The sequence below is a fragment of the Nematolebias whitei genome, chromosome 14, assembly GCF_014905685.2.
Source record: "Nematolebias whitei isolate Nwh7 chromosome 14, NemWhi1, whole genome shotgun sequence".
Taxonomy (NCBI): domain Eukaryota; kingdom Metazoa; phylum Chordata; class Actinopteri; order Cyprinodontiformes; family Rivulidae; genus Nematolebias; species Nematolebias whitei.
The window spans coordinates 37037569-37057922 of NC_056511.1; the positions used below are offsets into that span (position 1 = coordinate 37037569).

At 39.2% G+C, this 20354-nt stretch overlaps 2 protein-coding genes across 3 annotated transcripts in view; both read right to left on the minus strand.

The window, feature by feature from the left end:
* dnajb13 (DnaJ heat shock protein family (Hsp40) member B13) overlaps positions 1-7131 on the minus strand; it is a 9675-nt gene extending 2544 nt beyond the window's left edge. The window contains exons 1-7 of the mRNA XM_037688083.1: positions 6955-7131; positions 6767-6870; positions 3899-4060; positions 3666-3814; positions 1503-1616; positions 729-842; positions 574-650 (exon numbers count right to left, since the gene is read on the minus strand). Coding sequence (XP_037544011.1) covers positions 574-650; positions 729-842; positions 1503-1616; positions 3666-3814; positions 3899-4060; positions 6767-6870; positions 6955-7022 — 788 coding nt within the window. The 5' untranslated portion in view covers positions 7023-7131. The remainder of the gene's footprint in view (positions 1-573; positions 651-728; positions 843-1502; positions 1617-3665; positions 3815-3898; positions 4061-6766; positions 6871-6954) is intronic.
* An 826-nt stretch (positions 7132-7957) lies between these two features.
* rab6a (RAB6A, member RAS oncogene family) lies at positions 7958-19938 on the minus strand. 2 transcript variants are annotated; one of them, XM_037688088.1, is made up of 8 exons: positions 19582-19938; positions 16903-16961; positions 16769-16822; positions 16142-16247; positions 15436-15547; positions 12595-12688; positions 11899-11965; positions 7958-9127 (listed from the first exon to the last, which is right to left on the minus strand). In XM_037688088.1, the coding sequence occupies exons 1-8, from the start codon at positions 19649-19651 to the stop codon at positions 9063-9065; spliced, it is 627 nt and encodes a 208-aa protein (XP_037544016.1). In that variant the 5' UTR covers positions 19652-19938; the 3' UTR covers positions 7958-9062. The 2 variants fall into 2 exon arrangements, with proteins under 2 accessions (XP_037544016.1, XP_037544015.1); XM_037688087.1 differs by lacking the exon at positions 12595-12688 and adding an exon at positions 15190-15283.
* Positions 19939-20354: the final 416 nt, after the last annotated feature.

Genomic DNA, 20354 nt, shown 5'->3' on the forward strand with positions numbered 1-20354 from the left:
CTTTTAAGAGTTTTTTTTAAGTTTAGAACAATTATTTATTTTCCACACTCCGTGCATGCGTGGGTTTTCTCCGGGTACTCCGGTTTCCTCCCACAGACCAAAAACATGCATGTTAGGCTGATTGGTAACTCTAAATTGTCCCTAGGTGTGGGTGAGAGAGTGAATGGTTGTTTGTCTCGTTTGTCTCTATGTGGCCCTGTGATGGACTTGCGAACTGTCCAGGGTGTACCCCGCCCCTCGCACAGTGATTGCTGGACATGGGCACCAGCGACCCCCGTGACCCAAAATGGAATAAACGGGTAAAGATAATGGATAACATATACAAGAGAGACAGTCTGGCCTGGGAATGTGGCTGGACTTCTCTGCTCAAATTGCTGCTCTTACAACACGACTCCAAACCCACGGATAAAACATGGACCATTAAATCCTTTAAAAGGGGCACTGGGAAGTGGTATCCCTAAAATTCTCTTCATCACATGTGATGAAGTATTGATTTTTTAGTTGTAAGCATCATGTCTAATAATCAAACTATTTATTGTTTCTGTTATGTCTTAACATAAAAAAAACACGTACTGCACAACGTCGTTGACAGGAACACTGAGCAGCCTGCCATCTAGTGTCTGCACATCCACAGAGAAGCCAGTTAGTGCCTGTTGGGAAGGGAATCAAGTGGTGTCAGTGTTTAATCAGCCTTAAAAAATCTACAATAAACCCTTGACATGACTCACCATCTCCAGAGAGATACTGGTCTTGTAGATCAGGTCATTGTGTTGTCTCATAAACAGAGGATGACTCTTCTGTCGGACTATAAGCACAATATCTGCAGGGATGCAGTTTGGTCCCTGAAAGCAAAACAAAACGATAAAGATGTAGGACTTCAAAACCCAAAGTGCTGTGCATGAGTTAACTTTCAATCAAATTTAAGTAAACTGTGCAACATAAAAAGCAGTTTTGTATTGATTTTAACACAACATGTGTGAAATAAAGACATTTATTCCAAATTTAATCTGCTTGGCTAACTACACGTGGCAATAAAGCAGATCCCATAGAAAACCCAACATCTCATCTTTAAAAGCTAAATAAGTAAATATCCCCACCAAATGTTCAATGTCTCTATGTAAAGCTCTAAAATCTGTTTCCTATAAAATAAACTTGCCTCTAACTAGTTCAGTCCTTGTTAGTAATTTAAATATATTTGATGAGTCACATTCCAAAAATTTATTTCATAAAAAGAAAATAAAAAAACTGTATGCATTATGAAATCCTACGTGTTAAATTTAATTCAATAACCTTTTAATTCTGGAAAATCTTTTCCCTTCCAAAATAAAACAACAGCTGGAAAATATCTACATAAAACACATTTTAATTTGACAAGGAGTCTGTTTAAGACGTTAAGTAAAATAATTTAATGAAGGTGGTGGGTGATAAATATTTAACTGACATCACAAATATAGAACATTACGTTTTGCACCAGTTTTGAATCATGACAGTATCATGTTTACTTGATCTCCCTCTTTGGAGAAAATGATTCTTGTGCCTTCCGTCCATCCAGGCTTCACTTCTATAGTCAGAATCTTGTCCTTGATACTGGAAGTGTGTCCATCTTCATCCATGACCTGCAACACAGGTGAGACTACGTAATAAATAAGGAAAAATGTTTATTAGAGTTCAATGAAATATTTTATTCTCTTAAGTTTCAAGCTTTTGCTTGGTGTGCACTTTTAATTTCCCCTTGATATTCAGGATTAGTAGAACCCATTGAGTTAAATAAGACAATTTGATTGGTCACATGACATTGTGACTCACTGGAAGGACGGGCGCCACAACCACAGAGGGCAAGAGTCTGGACTTAGCATTGTTGTACAGTAAAAGTAAATATGCGTACTGTTATACACCCTTTATATATAAATTATGCTTTGTGTGTGTTATTGACTGACTTCGGATCTAGTTATTATATAAGATCTAGCCATTTTACACGATTGTTGAAGGAAATGACTATTATCAATTCTATTAATTTACTGTAAAGATTACAAATAAGCACGGTGGCGCAACTGGTACAGCTGCTGCCTCTCAGCGAGCAGGTCCTTGGTTCAAACCCCGGTCCAGGGGCCTTTCTGGGTGGAGTTTGCATGTTCTCTCCGTGCATGCGTGGGTTTTCTCCGGGTGCTCCGGTTTCCTCCCACAGACCAAAAACATGCATGCTAGTCTGATTGGTAACTCTAAATTGTCCCTAGGTGTGAGTAAGAAAGTGAATGGTTGTTTGTCTCGTTTGTCTCTATGTGGCCCTGTGATGGACTTGCGACCCGTCCAGGGTGTACCCCGCCCCTCGCAGAGTGATTGCTGGACATGGGCACCAGCGACCCCCGTGACCCAAAATGGAATAAACGGGTAAAGATAATGGATGGATGGATGGATGGATGGATTACAAATAATTTGTGACACAGATTCTGTTGCTGTTTATCAAATAACTGTAAAGATATAGAAGTCATTGAACTGGACAATTGTGTAATATTTTCTGGCCTCTGCACATCACAAAATCAGTAAAATTGGCTGTACAATAAAACTGGTAGAGGTGGGCACAGCTAACCAAAAGTTAGCTTTGCTAACCCATATTCTGCTAACTAAAGATATTAACTTTGCTAATGCTAAACAGCTAAAAAAAACAGCGGGAGATAACACTAAACTGCTAACCGCTAAGACGACTGTCCTTCAGCCAGCGTCACTCATCTTCGTCTCCTTCCAGTTGAAGCTGCGTCAACCAATCACGTCTTGTCATGTGTACATGTAGCAAGCTAATAGTGTACCTAACAGACTCTTCGAGATGCCCACAACAGACAGGAACAAGCTTGTGAATTTTGTTAGCGGACTTCAAGTTGGCAAAACCTAACAAGTTAATTTTGATAACAGTTTCCAAAGTTAGCAAAAACGCTAATACGCTAAACGAAAAATTTGTTCCGCTATTAGCTGTTAGCGGATTAGCAGAACTGTGCCCTCCAAACTGATCTACTTCAATTGGTGATTCCTTAACTCTCATATTACCAAAGTTTACAAAACACCATTTCACAAGATCAACATACCGGTAATCAAATTTCTGAAATTCTGTTCTGGCTTTTAGTTGTGGTGTGCCACCCCAGGATTTTCAGTGGCCCCCACTGTCAAGGTTTACTGATGTTTTTAACTGCTATGACTGATAATGTTAACTGCCCATGAACCATGTGTTTGAGTTAGCAGAGTTCTTTTCTCTCTCAGAGAGAGCTGAATGAGGAGCTGATTTGAGTGCAGCTGGATGTGCAGCTGGATGGCCAAGGACACCAGTCTGCCTATGAGCTAGCTGATAAGCTTATAAAAACAAACCATGCACACTGTCCGTGGCAGTTTGACTGCAGCATGTAAAACTTCTGTACATCAGTGTTACATCTGTGTAACCTGTTGTGAAAGTCTGCCCTTGCAAGTAAAGCCGGTTAAAAATCTTTTCCTGTCGAGTGTGACTTCTTTGAGTAAGTGATATGTATAGAGGATGGTTTTAACAAACACCCACATGGTCTCCCCCCCATTAATAAATGTATGGATGCACCACTGGTTAAATGGATGTACTGTATGAAAGATTTAACCACTGAAAAGCTTTGGGCAGAATGATCTTTTCTGATAAATAAAGTAGCTTCTACCCTGCGAGATATCTTGATCTTTTTCGTGCATCCGTGAAAGAGGTCCTCCAGGGACAAATTAAGATCTCTCTCTATCGGAGCGTCTTGTGTCTTCACCACCTCTGGCTGTAGTCTGCTGAGCTGAAGCTGTGATGCCTGTGTATAAAAGTCTACAAAACAACAAAAATAAAAGTATAATATATACATCTATGAAGTAAAGAACACTCAGTGCAATCTGTCTGTGGGTTTCTCACCTGCAAATGGGTTGTCACCCCCAAAGAACAGCCTGAATGTTTTGTCTGGATTCCCATGGTAGACGTATTTTGAAGACCAAGCTCCTCCACTTCCAAACTCGGCCGGGACACCACTTTTCAGACCCTCCTCACCAAATTTATCATAAGTTGCCTTTTTTCGAACTTTTAAGAAAATAGAGAAACTAAATGTAGGAACAACTTGCAAGGAGCAATAACATTTATAATGCAGTGCATTTGGAAGCAATTCCCCTTTACTAGAAAAAAAGATGCTTTACATTATTTTCCTGTTTCCTGAGACTTTTATTATAGAAGCTGTAAGTTGGTTTCTTTCAGCGCATCTGGGACGCAGTAGCAATTTTATCCTCTGTTTGGTGGTGCTCAAGCAGCACCCCTAAATTTTAACTAGGCACCTCTGAAAAATTAAGTAAAAATATCTATCTATATTAATTATATCTATATTAATTATATCTATATATATATATTGTTTTATTTATTTTATTTTTATGCATTTCTGGGTTTTGTTTTCTGTTTATTGCAATAATGATTCAATGCAACAACAACAAAAAAAAAGGTAACAGATCATTATAACTCTTGGTTTTATTGACAGAATGATTGCTGGATGAGAATTGCGTTGCTCTTCTAGAATTGCGCCGCTCAAGGTGGCTGCATGTTGGAGCAGCTCTGTTACTTTCATTTTGAGGTTTTGCTTTTGGAAACTTTAATTCCTCTTTTTCTGAATGTAAATCACATTTTTTGGATGAATGTTTCCTCTGGTATCAGACGCTGTGCAGCTGGAAGGATTTTTACTGAAACTTTTTTTAGTTTTGGACATTTGTTATGATGCGTAACCATGGCAACAAGGCAGTTTTCTACAAACAACAGCAGCTGATTAACATCTCAAAAGCTCAAATAATATCTCAACTACAGCCCCAAATCTCAAGTGAGTTGAAAAGGATGTTCTGTGGATGCATTCTCATCTACCTGCCCGCTGTGTTCGAGTGCCTGACCACTGAGATCCTGGAACTAGCAGGAAACACGACTCATGACAGTGGAATTCAATTCAATTCAATTCAAAAATACTTTATTAATCCCAGAGGGAAATTATTTGTTGTTGTAACTCGTGATCCTCATTTCATTAAGAGATGTTATAGATACTGATGGCTGTAGGCAGGAAGGATCTCTTGTAAAGGTCCATCTCACAGTGGATCCTAAGAAACTGGCTGCAGATGCCGTCCGATCCGTCCACCCAGACTCGGCTGGCCTCTTGGTTCCCCTGGACTGTAGGACCGCTTGAATTCTGGGCAGAACTCCTCCCAGAGCGATGGCCACTCCTCCCAGAAGTCTGCTGAGCTCCTCATAACTGCGGACAGCCAACTGTAGGTGCTGAGGGACGATCCTGTTCTTCCGCTGTCGTGAGCCATGTTTCCTGCTAGTTCCAGGATCTCAGTGGTCAGGCACTCGAGCACAGCTGGCAGGTAGATGAGAATGCGTCCATAGAACATCCTTTTCAACTCATTTGAGAGTTGGGGCCATAGTTGAGATATTATTTCAGCTTTTGAGATGTTATTCAGCTGCTGTTGTTGTAGAAAACTGCCTTGTTGCCATGGTTACGCATCATAACAAATGTCCAAAACTAAAAAAAGTTTCAGTAAAAATCCTTCCAGCTGCACAGCATTCGATACCAGAGGAAACAATCATCCAAAAAATGTGATTTACATCCAGAAAAACAGGAATTAAGGTTTCCAAAAGCAAAATCTCAGAATGAAAGTAACAGAGCTGCTCCAACATGCAGCCACCTTGAGCGGCGCAATTCTAGAACAATATAACAAGGACAGGATCGTCCCTCGGCACCTACAGTTGGATGTCCGCAGTGACGAGGAGCTCTGCAGACTGCTGGGATGAGTGACCATCGCTCTGGGAGGAGTTCTGCCCAGCATTGGGGCGGTTCTACAGCCCGAGGGGAACCGAGAGGCCAGCCGAGTCTGGGTGGACGGATCTTAGGATTCACTGTGGGATGGACCTTTACAAGAGATCCTTCCTGCCTACAGCCATCAGTATCTATAACATCTCAATGAAATGAGGATAATGAGTTACAACAACAAATAATTTCCCTCTGGGATTAATAAAGTATTTTTGAATTGAATTGAATTGAATTGGATGTCCGGTCCCTTTGCTGCTGGCTTTCAGTAACTGTGGCCCCCTGAGCTGTTTAGCTGAATAGCTAGAGTGGAATACAGTTTATTCCATTTCCAAAAACCAAAACTGAGTCTGGAAAAATGTAAAAAAAGATAAAGCCCTGCAGCCGACCTCATGAGCAGCTGAATACAACAGTGATAAACAGTACCGCATGTTCAACTGTGCGAGGGTAACTACAAGTAAATCCTCTATTTTTGTCAAAATTACATTGTATGCTTAATGGTTAAATTAAAGGTTAATGCTTAAAGATAGTTTTACTTTGTTTTGTGCGTTTTAAATGTAGATATATGTTGCAGCTTCTGGTTGCATATATCTTGTTATGATCAGTTAAAACTAAACTGATTTGTACAAAGCATTTATTAGGTTGTGTGATGTAAAGCAACACATCTGTATTGCACGTCGCTAATTAGCGCTACTTCTTGTTGTGCCATCAACTCTAAAATAGTTATTGAATCAAATGTTTACTTGTGTAGGTAAATGTAGATGTTTAACAACCTGTTAAAATACACAAGAATGCATGAAATGGCTTCTACTTCATTTGGGGGCTAAGAACCTCTAAAGGTAAGATTCTAGAATCGTCCCTGTTGAGAAGTATGAGCAATTTATTAAACTAAAAAACAGCCTTGAGAATAAATAAATAAATAAAATAACACGCAGGAAAAGTTGACTTACGGTCGCTGAGAACATCGTAGGCTTCACCCAGCGCAAAGAACCTCTCAGTGCTTCCTGCTTCTCTGTTTTTGCTCGGATGAAACTTCAGCGCAAGACGTCGGTAACTACGCAGACAGAATAAGTTTAGGATAAAAAAAGTCACGAAGCCGATATGAAACTTTTATTATTTAAGTTTTACTTTAACTTACGCTTTTTTGATATCCGCATCTGTTGCGTTTCTGTTTATTTCAAGCGTCTCGTAGTAACCCCAACTCATTTTTTTGGTTTAAACACTTAGCTGCACCCAAGAAAGCATACTGAAGATCGTTAAGTTAGCTAGTTTCACAGCTAAACCGCTAAAGAAAAAGTCGAGTTGGTTTCCATAGTGACGGCTATTGGGAAGCTCTCGCGAAATTTGAAAAAAGCAACGCAATCTTTTTTTTTTTTTAAATATCCGCATCTTTTGTATTTCTATTTATTTCAAGCGTATCGTATTAATCCAAACTCATTTTTGGTTTACATTTTTCCAAGCTACACTAAAAAAAAAAAAAAAGAAAAAAAGAGCGTAATGAACTCGTTACGCAGCTAACTGGCTAACTAAGCGTTAGGTTGGTTTCCATAGTGACGGCTGCTTAAGAAACTCTCGCGAGAGTTCCGTGCTCAAAATGGTTGCTAGGTGACACATCACAAAAAAAGTTAAGTCAGGTCATCTGGGCAGATTCTTCTTTGTTGAAACATTTCGTCTATCGTTAAGAGTTGAGGCCTTCTGTTGGGTTATAAAAAAAAGACTAAGCAGTTTCCAAAATAATTTTCAGGCGTAAAATGTGTAAACAACAACAAAAAAATCCAAGTCAACAAATATACCAACCAGATTGTTTTTAGCATTTTAGACAAGTTTGCTTTTTAATGTACATTTTTGGGAAAGAGAAATGTTAAAAAAAAAATAATGCCATACTCAATACAAGAGTTCCTCCCCCCATAAATGCCAGTTTACAGAAATCTTAGGTTACTGGTTTGTAACCAGTTTTAGCTCGTTTAAATGAAATTCTCATTTTCCCATAAATATGCTATTCAAAAATTTATTAAATGCTCGATTTTTTTACACATTGCATCCACTGAACTAATTAAGAAGTTTGCATTTCTTGGTTATAACCTTCCATTTTGTGCATCTCCTGCAGCTTTTCACGAGACACTAAATAACTCCAGCAGTGGTGAAAAGTGTATATTTATTCTTTCAGTAAAAGCAATCCCAAAAGAAATGTCAAGGATGACTCTGCTATACATATTGAACTCTCCCCATTTTCACACACACAAAATTGCACAGTATCATCAGTGTGATCAAACAGCAGACACTCTGATTATGTAAAAAGCTATCCAGACGAATGCATATCTTAGTAGATCTGAAACTCATTACCATCAGAGACAATATTAAAAGCCATAAAAAAAAGAAGCATGAATTCAACAGAAATAAATATTTCAAGTCATTGTGGATTAAATACACGTGCTGACTGATCACTAACAAAAGAAAAATCAACTCCAAAGTAAAAACGAGCTAAATAAAACAAAGTTTAGAAAGTGTTCGTATAGCTAAAGCCATGGAAGCCCTTTATCGTTTTACTCCAAATTCTCCATTTCTGTGGTGAATTTTAGGTGAAAACCCTCTTGAAGCGCTACCATCAAAGAATCAGGTGTAGTCCTTTAAGGGGAGAAGTCAATGCAATAAAAAACAGACCAGGAAATGGGACATCAATAAAAAAATTACCCATCTTAGAGGACATGTGCAGGACGGTCAATGTGCTCGACACTTTGTAGTGTAGCTATGCTGAATTACACAGTGTGGGTCAGTGTGTACTTGTGAATGATCTTTGCTAATGCGGATAATTTAACATTTAAAATAGGATCTTAGCTGCTGCCTGCGCATCATAGTTGGGACAGTTAGTCTGCCTCTAGCCTGGACACAAGCCATGTGTGGTTTAAAAAAAGTCACTTGTTAAAGATAAATGACACTGATGTGAGTCGTTACATTTTGAACATCCTCTTCATTTATAACAAAAACAACAACCAGAGCCGTGCAGAAGGGCGCGCTTCAGCTGTAAACACAGTTTCAGTAAACGTCTGGTACGGTGCTAAGATCCAATTAAAGTGATATGTTGCTTTTAGAGCATCCCAACGAGGAGACGGGGGGAGGGGTGTCCACAACAGCAAAAATACCAGGTGTAGTGTTGAGTCAGACTGGACAACAGAGGCGGGTGTAGTGAAGAGAATAAACAAAAGAACAACTGACAGGGTTCCAGAATTTAAAACAAAACTGGTGAGATTAGCAGGAACAGCCTCCTTCATTGGCGGGCTGCTCGACATGTTTCTCCAACTTGATGTCGATCACTGAGGAGGTTAGGAGTTAAAGAACATCACAGAACAAGAGAACACGTGCAGCATGTCAGAGCAGGTAAAACTATAGGTGACATTTAGAGCTGCAGAACCCAGGATGACCACTAGGTGGAACACTTGAGCAGCAGAATCCAGTTCTGAAACCAAACTCAGCCCTTCAGTTAAACAAAAAATACATTTTACTCTGATTTCATCCCTATTTTTTATTTATTTAATTTAATATGGAAAAATGTATAGCCATAAAAACACAACATTGAGTTTTAATAAACAGACTTTCATAGCAGCTGAATAAAATGCTTCACTAATGTAATTAAATATTAAAACATTACTTTTATTGAAGCTCGTTCTGATATCTACGGTAATCTTGCTCAGCGACAATAAGCATTTTAAAAACTGAGACAAGTTTCAAGTTTTGTATAAAAATTATAGAAAAACTGTCCTGAACGTGTTTAATTTGGAACATTTCCAGATTCTTTTGTTCGTTAGAAAAACTAAGTGTTGAGAATTTAATTGAAATGTTTTTCAAGCAGATTAAAAAAAGGTGAATTTTTTTGTTTGACATTCAAAAACAAGTTATCCGTTACTAAGCTTTGATTTGATTATTTTAAATGTTTTAAACAAATAAAAAAATTACCTTATTTTTCACATGAAAGGTACAATGTATTAGTTTAAACACCTGATATGTTTAATATGCTCTATTATGAATACATTTATGGATTGATGAGAATTGAATACATTCTGTTTTTATTTACATTTTACACAATACAATTTTTTTTTAAATTAGAATTGTGCTTAATACAAGATCAAAAATTAAAATGTAGGAAACTTTCGAACTCAAATTTGTAATTTATGTGAAAAGGTTTTACGGTTTTATTAATATAAAATCACAGTTTTTAAATAATTTGCTTGTGCATGTTTTATGCCTGTCATTCCCCTCTCTGTTACAGAAGCACGATCTGTAGTGTACTTCCAGGTCGCACGAATCACCGTTGTTTATGAATAAAAACCGTTTTAATTCACTTAGAAAAGTACGTGCTCTATCTCCACCGATCATGATGTAGCTAATTTACGCCACTCGTATTTCTGTTACAAATCACTGGTTAAGAAGATATGCGACGCATTAGACCTGACCCCATGCTTGGGCTGAAAGACAAAACCCTGCAAGATACAGAACGAGTTATTTCCATGGTGAAACAGCGCCCCTCAGTGGTGACGCTGCATATCATTTTAACCATGACGTAAATATGTCAATGATTTTAACGGAAATACAAGTGGCGTAAATTAGCAACATGAAGATCAGCGGAGATAGAGCACATACTTTTCTAAGTAAATTAAGACAGTTCTTATTCATAAACTGACTTATACTAGTACATTTTCCTTAATCTAGCATATTCAACAGTGATCCGTGCGACCCGGAAGCATTCCTTTTCGCGCATAAGCAAATGAGCAACACTAGGGATTGGGGAATGACGATGCCTTCAAAGATCTCTGGGGAAAGAAGCAATTTTATCCAATGGTGGAGCCACGGGGTGGACAATGGTGGCCTTGGCCCCCAAAGATTAATCTTGGGCCACCCCAATCATTAGAGGAAACTAAACTTTTAAGCAATATAAAAACTAGAAAGCAGAGTTCCCTCAAATGATCTGGGTGGCAGGTTCACAACTACACCTGGTGGTGATTTTGACTCAACACAATTTTTATTAGGGACCTTTTTATGTCTAGATGCAACCTCACACCAAAATGGAAGTCAGCACCTCACTTATTCTTCAATTTATGATGCTCACAGGACAATTGGATGAACATAGGGTATTTTTAAATCCCCTCTTTGCTCCGTGATGTGGAACATATAGATCTTTAGGTAAAGAGTCTTAGGACTTTACTAATTAAATTAAGGTGAGCTGGTCTGGGAAGCTCAGTCCTCACCTCCTTCTACAGGTGTGCAGTGGAGAGCATCCTGTGCTCCAGCATCAACGTGTGGCATGGAGGCTGCACAGCTGCAGAAAGAAAAGCTTTGCAGAGAGTGGTGAAGGCTGCACAGAAGACTGCTGGAGTCAGTCTCCCCACCATCACAGACAGCTACACCTCCAGATGCAGGAAGAGGACCACCTGCATCATGAAGGACCCCACACACCCAGCACACACATTTTTTGCCCCACTCCCCTCAGGAAAGAGATTGAGGAGCATTAAGTGTAGAACCACTAGACTGAGGAACAGCTTCTACCCTGAGGCTGTTGGACTCATGAATCTCTAACCAGAATAATCACTGTGATGACACTTTAATTGGCGATATGTGACTTATCTGTGCTGCTGATCTCTTGCCTTTACGCTGCTGTATTCATACCAATCTGCTCACAACAGCTTCATGTTCAGGCTGCACATTATTGTACTGTACATTATTAGTGTATATCTTAGATCCTTGTATGCGGTTTCTTTTTTTATACTTTATATGTGTGTTATTTTGGGGTTAACTGGGACCTTGAGTACACAATTTCATTCCACCTCAGGGCCCACATGTGATGTGAATGACAATAAAGAACCGTGAATGACAATAAAGAACCTTGAAATAAAAGTATAGTTGAATCTTAAAATCTATATTTGGTAAAATAACTCTAAAGCAACAGACTTAAATGACAAAAGTGAGAAGTCAGAATGCTCCACTTGATTTTTCCAATAAAGAGTTCATCTGGAGGATTTAATTTGACATAAAAAAAACAACAACACTTCCCAACTTTGTTTTTCTATTGTCAGACACATAAAAGGGATACTGTCCTCTCTGCTCTTGTCCTGCGTGGTATCCATGCCAGGGAGGGCGGCTGCCACACGGCGGAACAGCTGCAGGACAGAAAAGCAGATGTTTTAACCAGAAATATTATCAAGGAGAGACAAAAAAACACAACATTTAAACAAGCTTGGCTGCTGCATTGATCAGTTTATAAATTTAGCAAAGAGCCACCTGGAGCTTGCACAGAGGAAGCTGTCAAATCAAAGCTTTTTGTCGAAGTCTGATCTCTGAATAAAACTGCTTGTTTTGGAGCCAACGTTAAGGACACGCTTCAGGTCGGTACAAGAGGCTCAGAAAAACAGATGAACCCGTGGCAACTAGTGTGACTAAAAACCAGGAAGGATGTAAATGACTGATTGACCCTCGTGAGATGAAAGAAAGGTGATCCAGAACATGCAGAACCCGAAACACCTTCATCAACATGCAGATTCCACAGCAACAAAGCCGTTGTTGCTGTGGAACCAGTGCAGCTCCGGCCGGTGGTCAAACTCCGACCCAACGAGGAGAATTTCAGATTAAAGATTAAAATCCCAGCTGGGTCAGAGCTTGAAAAAACTATTTTGTGCACCTCACTGGAAGCCGACGTCCAGCACACGCGTGAGTTTGTGAGAAAGAAAGCTGATCGGATCAGATCAGGGCACAAGCTCTGCACATGCGCATGAGCGTGCACACGCTCTACCTGTTTGACATTGTAGCCTGTCTTTGCACTGGTTTCAATAAACAGAACGTTCGTCTCTTTTGCCCTCTGCTCTCCTTCTTCTGTGGTTATCTGTCTGTAACGAGTCGCCGCAAACACCCACCGGGACGCACACGAAGCACCGACATCAAGCAGACAGAAACAACAAACACAACAAACAAACAAACAAACAAACGGGCTGTGATTAAACTGAAGGAGACGGACAAGCCGTGCCCCTCCCTGCTGCAGCTGCCACCTTTGCTTCAGACCAAAAGCCTCCAAATGGCTATTATTGCTCCAGGAAGTTAACTGGAGAGACCTGACACCTGTAAATAAACATTCTGAAAAGCTTTTCATTCTTGCTGAACGTTAGCTGAACACAAACACACACTGCTGATGGTTTTACTCTGCTGAGCAAAGCAGTCGACGGCTTGGCGTCTTAATAACCGTGTGCACTGAGAGCCTGTTCATGAAAATCAAACCCTGATTGAAAAGCTGGTGTTGAAAAGGCAACTGTTCGAATTAAAAGACTGCTGATCAGCTGTGGGCTGAAGAAGAAAAAGAGCTAAAACAAGAGCTTTAAGGAGGTGGAATTAACTACTTACAGCATTTATGTCATTTATAACAGAGAGGCTGCAAAAATGCACCAAACAGCATCAAGCTTTGTTTTGTGCAGAGTGAAATATTTCAATGAATCAGAGCCTTATCACCACTTTGGACTGGAACGTGTAACAGAAGAATCAAAGGTCAGACGCGGAACACTTCCTAAAGTCCATCTGTGATGATTGAATGAAGGAATGAATGAAAGGAAGACAGACAGACAGACAGACAGAAAGACAAAGGCAGAAAGACAACAACAGAGACAGACATATGTAAATAAAGACAGAGCCAGAAAGACAGAAAGAAAGATAGACAAAAAGACATAAAAAAGAAAGACATGAAAAATGAAAGACAGATAGAAAGAAAGATAGAGATAGAAAGACAAAGAAAGACAGATAGACATAAAGAAAGACAGACAGTCATAAAAAAGGACAAAGAATGACAGACAGACGTAAAGAAAGGCAGAAAGAAAGACATTAAGACAAAGACAGACATAAAGTCAAAGAAAGAGACAGACAGACAAAGACAATGAAAGACAGACATACGTAAAGAAAGAGACAGAAAGACAGACAAAAAGACATAAAAAGACATGAAAAATGAAAGACACAAAGACAGAAATAAAGACACAGACAGACAGACATAAAGAAAGACAGACAGTCGTAAAGAGACAGAAAGACAAAGAAAGACAGAGACAAAGAAAGACAGACAGATTTAAAAATAAGACAGAAAGAAAGACAGAAAGACAAAGGCAGACAGAAAGACAGAGACATAAAAAGAGAAAGAAAAGAGACAGAAGGATAAAGGCAGACACAAAGACAGACAAACAGACATAATGAAAGACAGGCAGAAAGACAGAAAGATGTAAAGAAAGGCAGACATAAAGAAAGACAGACATACATAAAGAAAGACAGGCAGATGTAAAGAAAGACATGCAGAAGACAGAAAGAAAGACAGTTGTAAAGAAAGACAGGCAGAAAGACGGGCAAAGACAATCAAAAAGAAAAAGACAAAAAGATATAGAAAATGAAAGACAAATATAAAGAAAGACAGACAGAAAGACAAAGAAATACAGATAAAAAGACAAACAAAGAAAGACAAAGACAGACAGACAGAAAGAAAATGGTAGGGAGTTGAACCTGTGACTTTCTGGCCCCAAGCCAGCTGCCCCACCACTGCACCACAGCTGCCCAACAATTGAGGATTCCTGCTGCGTTTGTGCCGCTCACATGTAAACTGAGACTTTGTTTAAAAAACAAAAAAAGGTATTTTTTAAAGTGGACCCAAAATATGGAGATTTCATCTGGTCCTGTCCTCCTGAAACTTTGATGATCATGTTCTGAAATTGTTTTTAAAAGAAAATTAAACACGGTTTCTGTACTTTATGATGTTGTTTATGTGTCACAGCATGGGTAAGTTCAAGTTTTTTGTTAGAATGTTAGTTGTGGTCTGGTTCCTTTAAAAACACAGCAGGAAAAATAACGATCTGCTTAAAATGTATTTAAAACCGTTTAATTTAGAAACACAAACCTAATAAAAATATAAAAAGGTGTTTCAGAATGTTTCAGTGTTCATCCAAACACCATCATCAGATGTGATGAGAGTGAATGATGATTTGATGAACACCAAAATGTTTTGTAACCCCTTCTTGCTTTATTGTCCTGTGTTTATAACGTATGTATTTTAAATAAATCTTGTCACCCGGATGATTAAATGAAGCTTCTGTTAAAAAGCAGCAGCGTAGACGAGGCCTACGAATCCAAACGCACGTCAAAATGTTCATTTGTAACCTCCAGCAAGAAAGAAAGTCAAAACTTTAGGATTTCCTACTAATGAAACCACCAGAATGTTTTGCACAATCCACAAATGTTGTTTTTTGTACTGGTAATGCGAGTGAATCTCTGGCCTCCCAGCTTGTTGTAGTAGGAACCGTTTGGTGCTGAAGCTCGGGCAGCAGAACCTGCAGCGGGGCGGAAGAGCTCGGCGCTCACACATCCTTACCTGCTTCACGTTGTAGCCCGCTTTCGCACTAGTCTCAATAAACATTACATTTAGTTCTTTGGCTTTCCGCTCACCCTCCTCAATAGATACTTGCCTGTGATAGATAAGGAAGTTAAAAGATATACAGTGGGGGAGGGGGGGGTCAGAATCTATCACACATTGGATCAATATATAGATGAATATATTCCATCATCAGTGAAGGAGACCTGCAGTGAGAATCAGACACTTTGAGGAAGAATAGACTACCTTTTGTCTGCAAGATCTGTCTTGTTTCCCACCAACATGATGATGACATCACTTCCTCTCTCTGTTCGGACATCATCGATCCACTTTGTGGTTTGCTGGAAAGAGTTGACATCTGAAAGGAGGACAACAGGAAACAGGAAGCAGAGATTTAGAAAGAACTCACAATTCACATGACCCCTAACCCAACATTTGCAAAATAAAACAAAACATTTAAGTACAAATGAACAAGCAGTACGCCAATGTCCCCCCGTTGCTGAGGGATTTGAATAGTGAATGTTTGTAAATCTCAAAATGAGTGTTTTTCTGGACTGGAATTGAACAGAAACTGCAAGTAAACCTAAATGTTTTTGGTGCCAGATACTCAAGTGGGTAGGAATTACACTGTGTAGAAGAACAGAGGTAGTTTTATTTATTTATATATTGTTTTGCTTGTTCGAGACAGCACAGGGTGACAAATCCTGGCAAGCAGAGGAACAAATTCAATCCACTACCAGGTGCAATGGTGGAACCAGGGATTAATCTTTGGCCACCACTATCATTTAAGAAAATTACACCTAGATGTAGCCACACGCTAATATAGAAATCAGTACCTCACTTATTTTTCAAGTTATCATGCTCACAATATTCATGGACGGACAGAATTTCCAATATTTTTCCAGGCGCGTGCGAGTTAACGAAAAGGCAAACTGCTAACGGTGTCACCTACTTGTGATGTCGTAGACTACGACAGCAGCGGCCGAGTCTCTGATGTAACTTGGGATTAAGCTGCGAAATCGCTCTTGCCCCGCCGTGTCCCACAGCTGCAACCTGATCTGTCAGACAGGAAGAGGATGGGACGGAAAACAACAGAAAGGGAAGAAAGCAAAATAAAAAACAAACAAAAAAAGAGAGGATCAAAATAAATGAAGAAAACAGACAAATGAGCTGAGTTTGCATGGCAGAGAAGAAACCAAATGAAGTAAAATGATGAAGAAAAAACAAAAAGAGCAGCAGAGAGTTGAGCATGCAGGTGACCATCAGAGAAAGCAAGTTGTCTGGGCCTGAAGGGGAAATAAACAAATAATCACCCTTCACTTGTCATCCACCCTCTTCCTTCGATCAAGTAAGGTGTTTAGTTATAAAAATGTGATGGCAGATAGATGGAGGGGTGAGGGAGAGGGAGAAAACTTAAGCTGAGGAAGAAAGCACACAGTGAAAAGGACGACTTCCAGAGGACACACAACCCTGATCATATCTGAAAATAGATAATCCAACTCCTAAAGACGTAAAACTAACTGTCAGAAATCAGCCTGCGAGAAGCTTCAACAGCATCAGAAGATAAAAATAAACTTACTGTTCTGTCTTCAAGGTACATGGTTTTCGATAAGAAGTCTATTCCTATCGTGGCCTGAAAAGAAGAAGAATATTGTTTTCAATGAGGGTTCATAAACGCTCTGATGAAGTGATGGAGCTGAAGTGCAGACTCACCTGGTACGTGTTGTCAAAGCTGTCGTACATGAACCTGGTGATCAACGACGTCTTTCCCACTGAAACAGGAGAAAAAAAAACTGTTTAGTTTGGAAAATAGGTTATAATTTAAAATTATCTAAATAACGTGGCTTTCCTGACAACAGCTCCCATCAGAATAAGTTAAAGTGTTAACAACTGACTGTGTTACAACAAATTATTCAATCAACAATTTACCTAAAAATAAAAATCCTCAATTGATTTTTTTTAATCCTAAACTACAATTTGATGAACTAAAGTTAAAAGGGCGGCTGTGGCTGAGTGGTTAGAGCAGTCGTCCTCCAATGCAAGAGTTGGGGGTTCGAATCCACCAGCAGTCACATGCCGGAGTGTCCCTGGGCAAGACACTGAACCCCTCACTGCGTCCGATGCGTGTCCCATCAGTTTATGAATGTGATAAAGCTCTGAGTAGTCTCTTTAGAATGATTTGTTCCATTAGCTTGGTAGAGATCTAGTCGAGTGCTGGATGGATAAATGAGGCACAGACTGTGTTGTAAAGAGCTTTGAGTGTCTTGATTAGATAGAAATGTGCTATATAAGTGCAGTCCATTAAAGTCTAAAACCTAAAATACACGTCTTAAAAACTGGACAAATTATTTATTTTTATCCCAATAAAAATGTATTTTCACAATATCTATTTGTATTGTTAAGTTGTGGTCGTAGGGCAGCATTTGAAACTCTAAATCTTTAATGCCTGGTAATTGTTTTGTTTTTTTTGTTTTATTTTACATACAACACCTAATCTTTACCGTCCAAAATGTCCATATTTGGCAACTAGAAAAGACTTATGAGATTAATTTAGGGAGATTATCTCGCCTAAAGCATCGATGCTGAGAGGACTCACGCGCTCACTTTGACCTTGGGGTCGGTGTTTCCCAGGCAGCGGCCGTTTTTGTTGAGCTCAGGTTTCAGGATCGGTTTCAGCGTGCATCAAGTGACGCAGCTGAAGCCAACACAGCCGCAGGACAAACAGCTGATGACAACAAGCGCCAGATCGGTCTGCCTTATTGTGATGAGTGTCATGAAGGGTTGTGACGTGGAGGTTCAAGAAGCACACTGACTGACAGACGCAAAAAGTTTGTTTCTTTTAAGGATTTTTTTTAAATTTTGATCCTGCAGAAAGAACGACCTGAACAAATACACTAAATCACTTAGGTGGTGCAGACGAGACTATAAATTGATTTAATGCCGTCATTTTACAATCCATTCTTTTCATTGTGTCTCTGTTTGGGTTGGTATAATTATAAAACTTTAGAAGATGTTTAACGATCATAGAATACAGTTACAGTTCATATTTATGTGACTAATATATCAGTTAAATAAAAATACATTTCTTCACCTACAACTCCTAAAGAACAGCAACTTCATAAGATTTTTTTCTGCATTTCAGGCTTTCTAAAACACAAACAATATTAGGTTAATCTATTTGCCTTGATTATTCGATACACAAAATATTTGCTGACAGTTGACAAAATGCTTTTAAGCTTTTGTTTATCCGAGTTGGTTCTCTTACTTTAAAAGTCTAAAAAAAGTGTCAGATCAATATCTCAGTCTAATCGTATCCGACCCAGTAGTAGACCCACAACACAAAAATGACAAGGGCTTGTGTTTCCATCTAATGCAGGTTTAAACCCTATATTTATTTAGGCCTTCTGTAACAATTGTGGTGAAAGTATGACCAAAAACATAACTTCAGGTCTGGAGATAAAATAACCTTGTGGACCATGACCATTTAAGTATCTAATCTAATATGAAATGTTCTTACTTTACAGAAAATATTGCAGAAAAATAATTTTAAATTAATTTTTAAAATGCCATCACATAGTTTGAACTCCTTTGGTGACAAAAAGCATGAATTAAGAATTTCAATCTGTGAAACATCTTTGCTGTAAATCTCTAACATACAGAATATGATGAAGCCTTTTGGGTAATATTAATGTTATTAGTGCTACATTTAAGGGCCTTCCAGATTCTAAATGCTCTGAACATATAGTGCCATACATACAGTACATGATATTATCAACAACTCCCACAGGGACAGTAAAAGTTCAGTTCAGCTAAAAAAACATCTACATCAAACCCCAAATTAAGCTCACACAGACAGTACAAACAGACAACTATGTGAAGCCTGGAAAGATGATCTTTAAAGGACGAATCAATCTGAGCTCCCCTCTCCTTCCAGCATTAATGAAGCCTGTGTTCACTGTGGGAGGAAGAGGAGGGGGGATGAAAAGGGGGAGAGTGGAGGAATGTGACGAGACAGGTTTGTGTAATTAGGAAGCTCTCCCCAGGGTAGAAAATCACAGCTATGATAACGTATCGACTTCTAGATAAGAAGGAATGACAAAATATGACATGGAGAGTGGCTGACACGGAGCTTAAACGTTAGTCAACAGATAACGTGTTTCCTGGGACACGAGTCATGATGATCTAGGTGAGGGTGAACTAAAGCCATAAAGCCAGCGTGGACAAGACGCCATGGAGTGTTGCAATGATACAAACTGTGCCACATCTACCGATCAGCGGCTAATGCTAACTGGCTAACACAGACAGGCTGCCGGCGTCACCACACCGACCCATTAAACTCCCGAGAACTTCACAAACAGCACTTTTTTTTTTTTAATCCACTGACAAACTCACCGCTCTGTTCCCCGAGAAAGACCAGTTTAAATTTTCTTAAAGGGTTTCCGAAGTCTCCGGCCGCAGACATGATGGCTGGATCACAAACTGACGATCCTCTTCTCTTCAGAAGCTCCCCGGCTAACCCGCTAAACAATCAGCTAAGCGGCTCTTCGCAGTTTTTATAAGTCCGGAATCCGTTCGTCAACTTCGAAGGCCCACCAGGAGGTTATTGCTGCTATAAAGACACTCCTTTCAGCGTTAACGCTCTGTGGGATAACTCTGTGACTAACACTACAAAGTTAGCATTACTCCAGCCTGTCTGACTAACAGCAGAGGACGCCTTCTTCTTTTTCTTCTTCTTCTTCTCCTTCTTCTTCTTCTTCTTCTTCTGAGAAAAAGAGAACGTTGTTTGTGCCTGCACTGTTATGCTGCACCCTAGCGGTCATACAAAATAAACACACCCATAAACAACCGAGGTCAACAAGCGAAATGACACGTTTTAATTTTAAAAGACACGAATATAATATTACATAGTTAAATTTCACCACCTGGGCAAGCAATAGATAAATAGCAGGTCAAAGGCTGAACACAAAATCGAAGTTTTCGAGGGGGCATGTTGTACCAAAATCTGACCACCAGGGGGAGCGCTCACACCACAACTTGGATTTCGCACATTAAGGAATATTAAATTAATCTGTGACGTCATGATATTGGATTACAAGCTTTAGTAAGTATTCACCTTGACATATTTTTTCTCTTCTTTATAGTATATACATATTTTATTTTTAATT

Excerpts from the sequence above, each read along its gene's own strand:
- rab6a (XM_037688088.1), bottom strand. The coding sequence starts at position 19,651 with ATGTCTGCGGCCGGAGACTTCGGAAACCCTTTAAGAAAATTTAAACTG. Across the intron at positions 16,962-19,581 it reads CTTTCTCGGGGAACAGAGCG|TGGGAAAGACGTCGTTGATC; the intron begins GTGAGTTTGTCA and ends CTCCTGTTTCAG. Across the intron at positions 15,548-16,141 it reads CGTAGTCTACGACATCACAA|ATGTCAACTCTTTCCAGCAA; the intron begins GTAGGTGACACC and ends TCCTCCTTTCAG.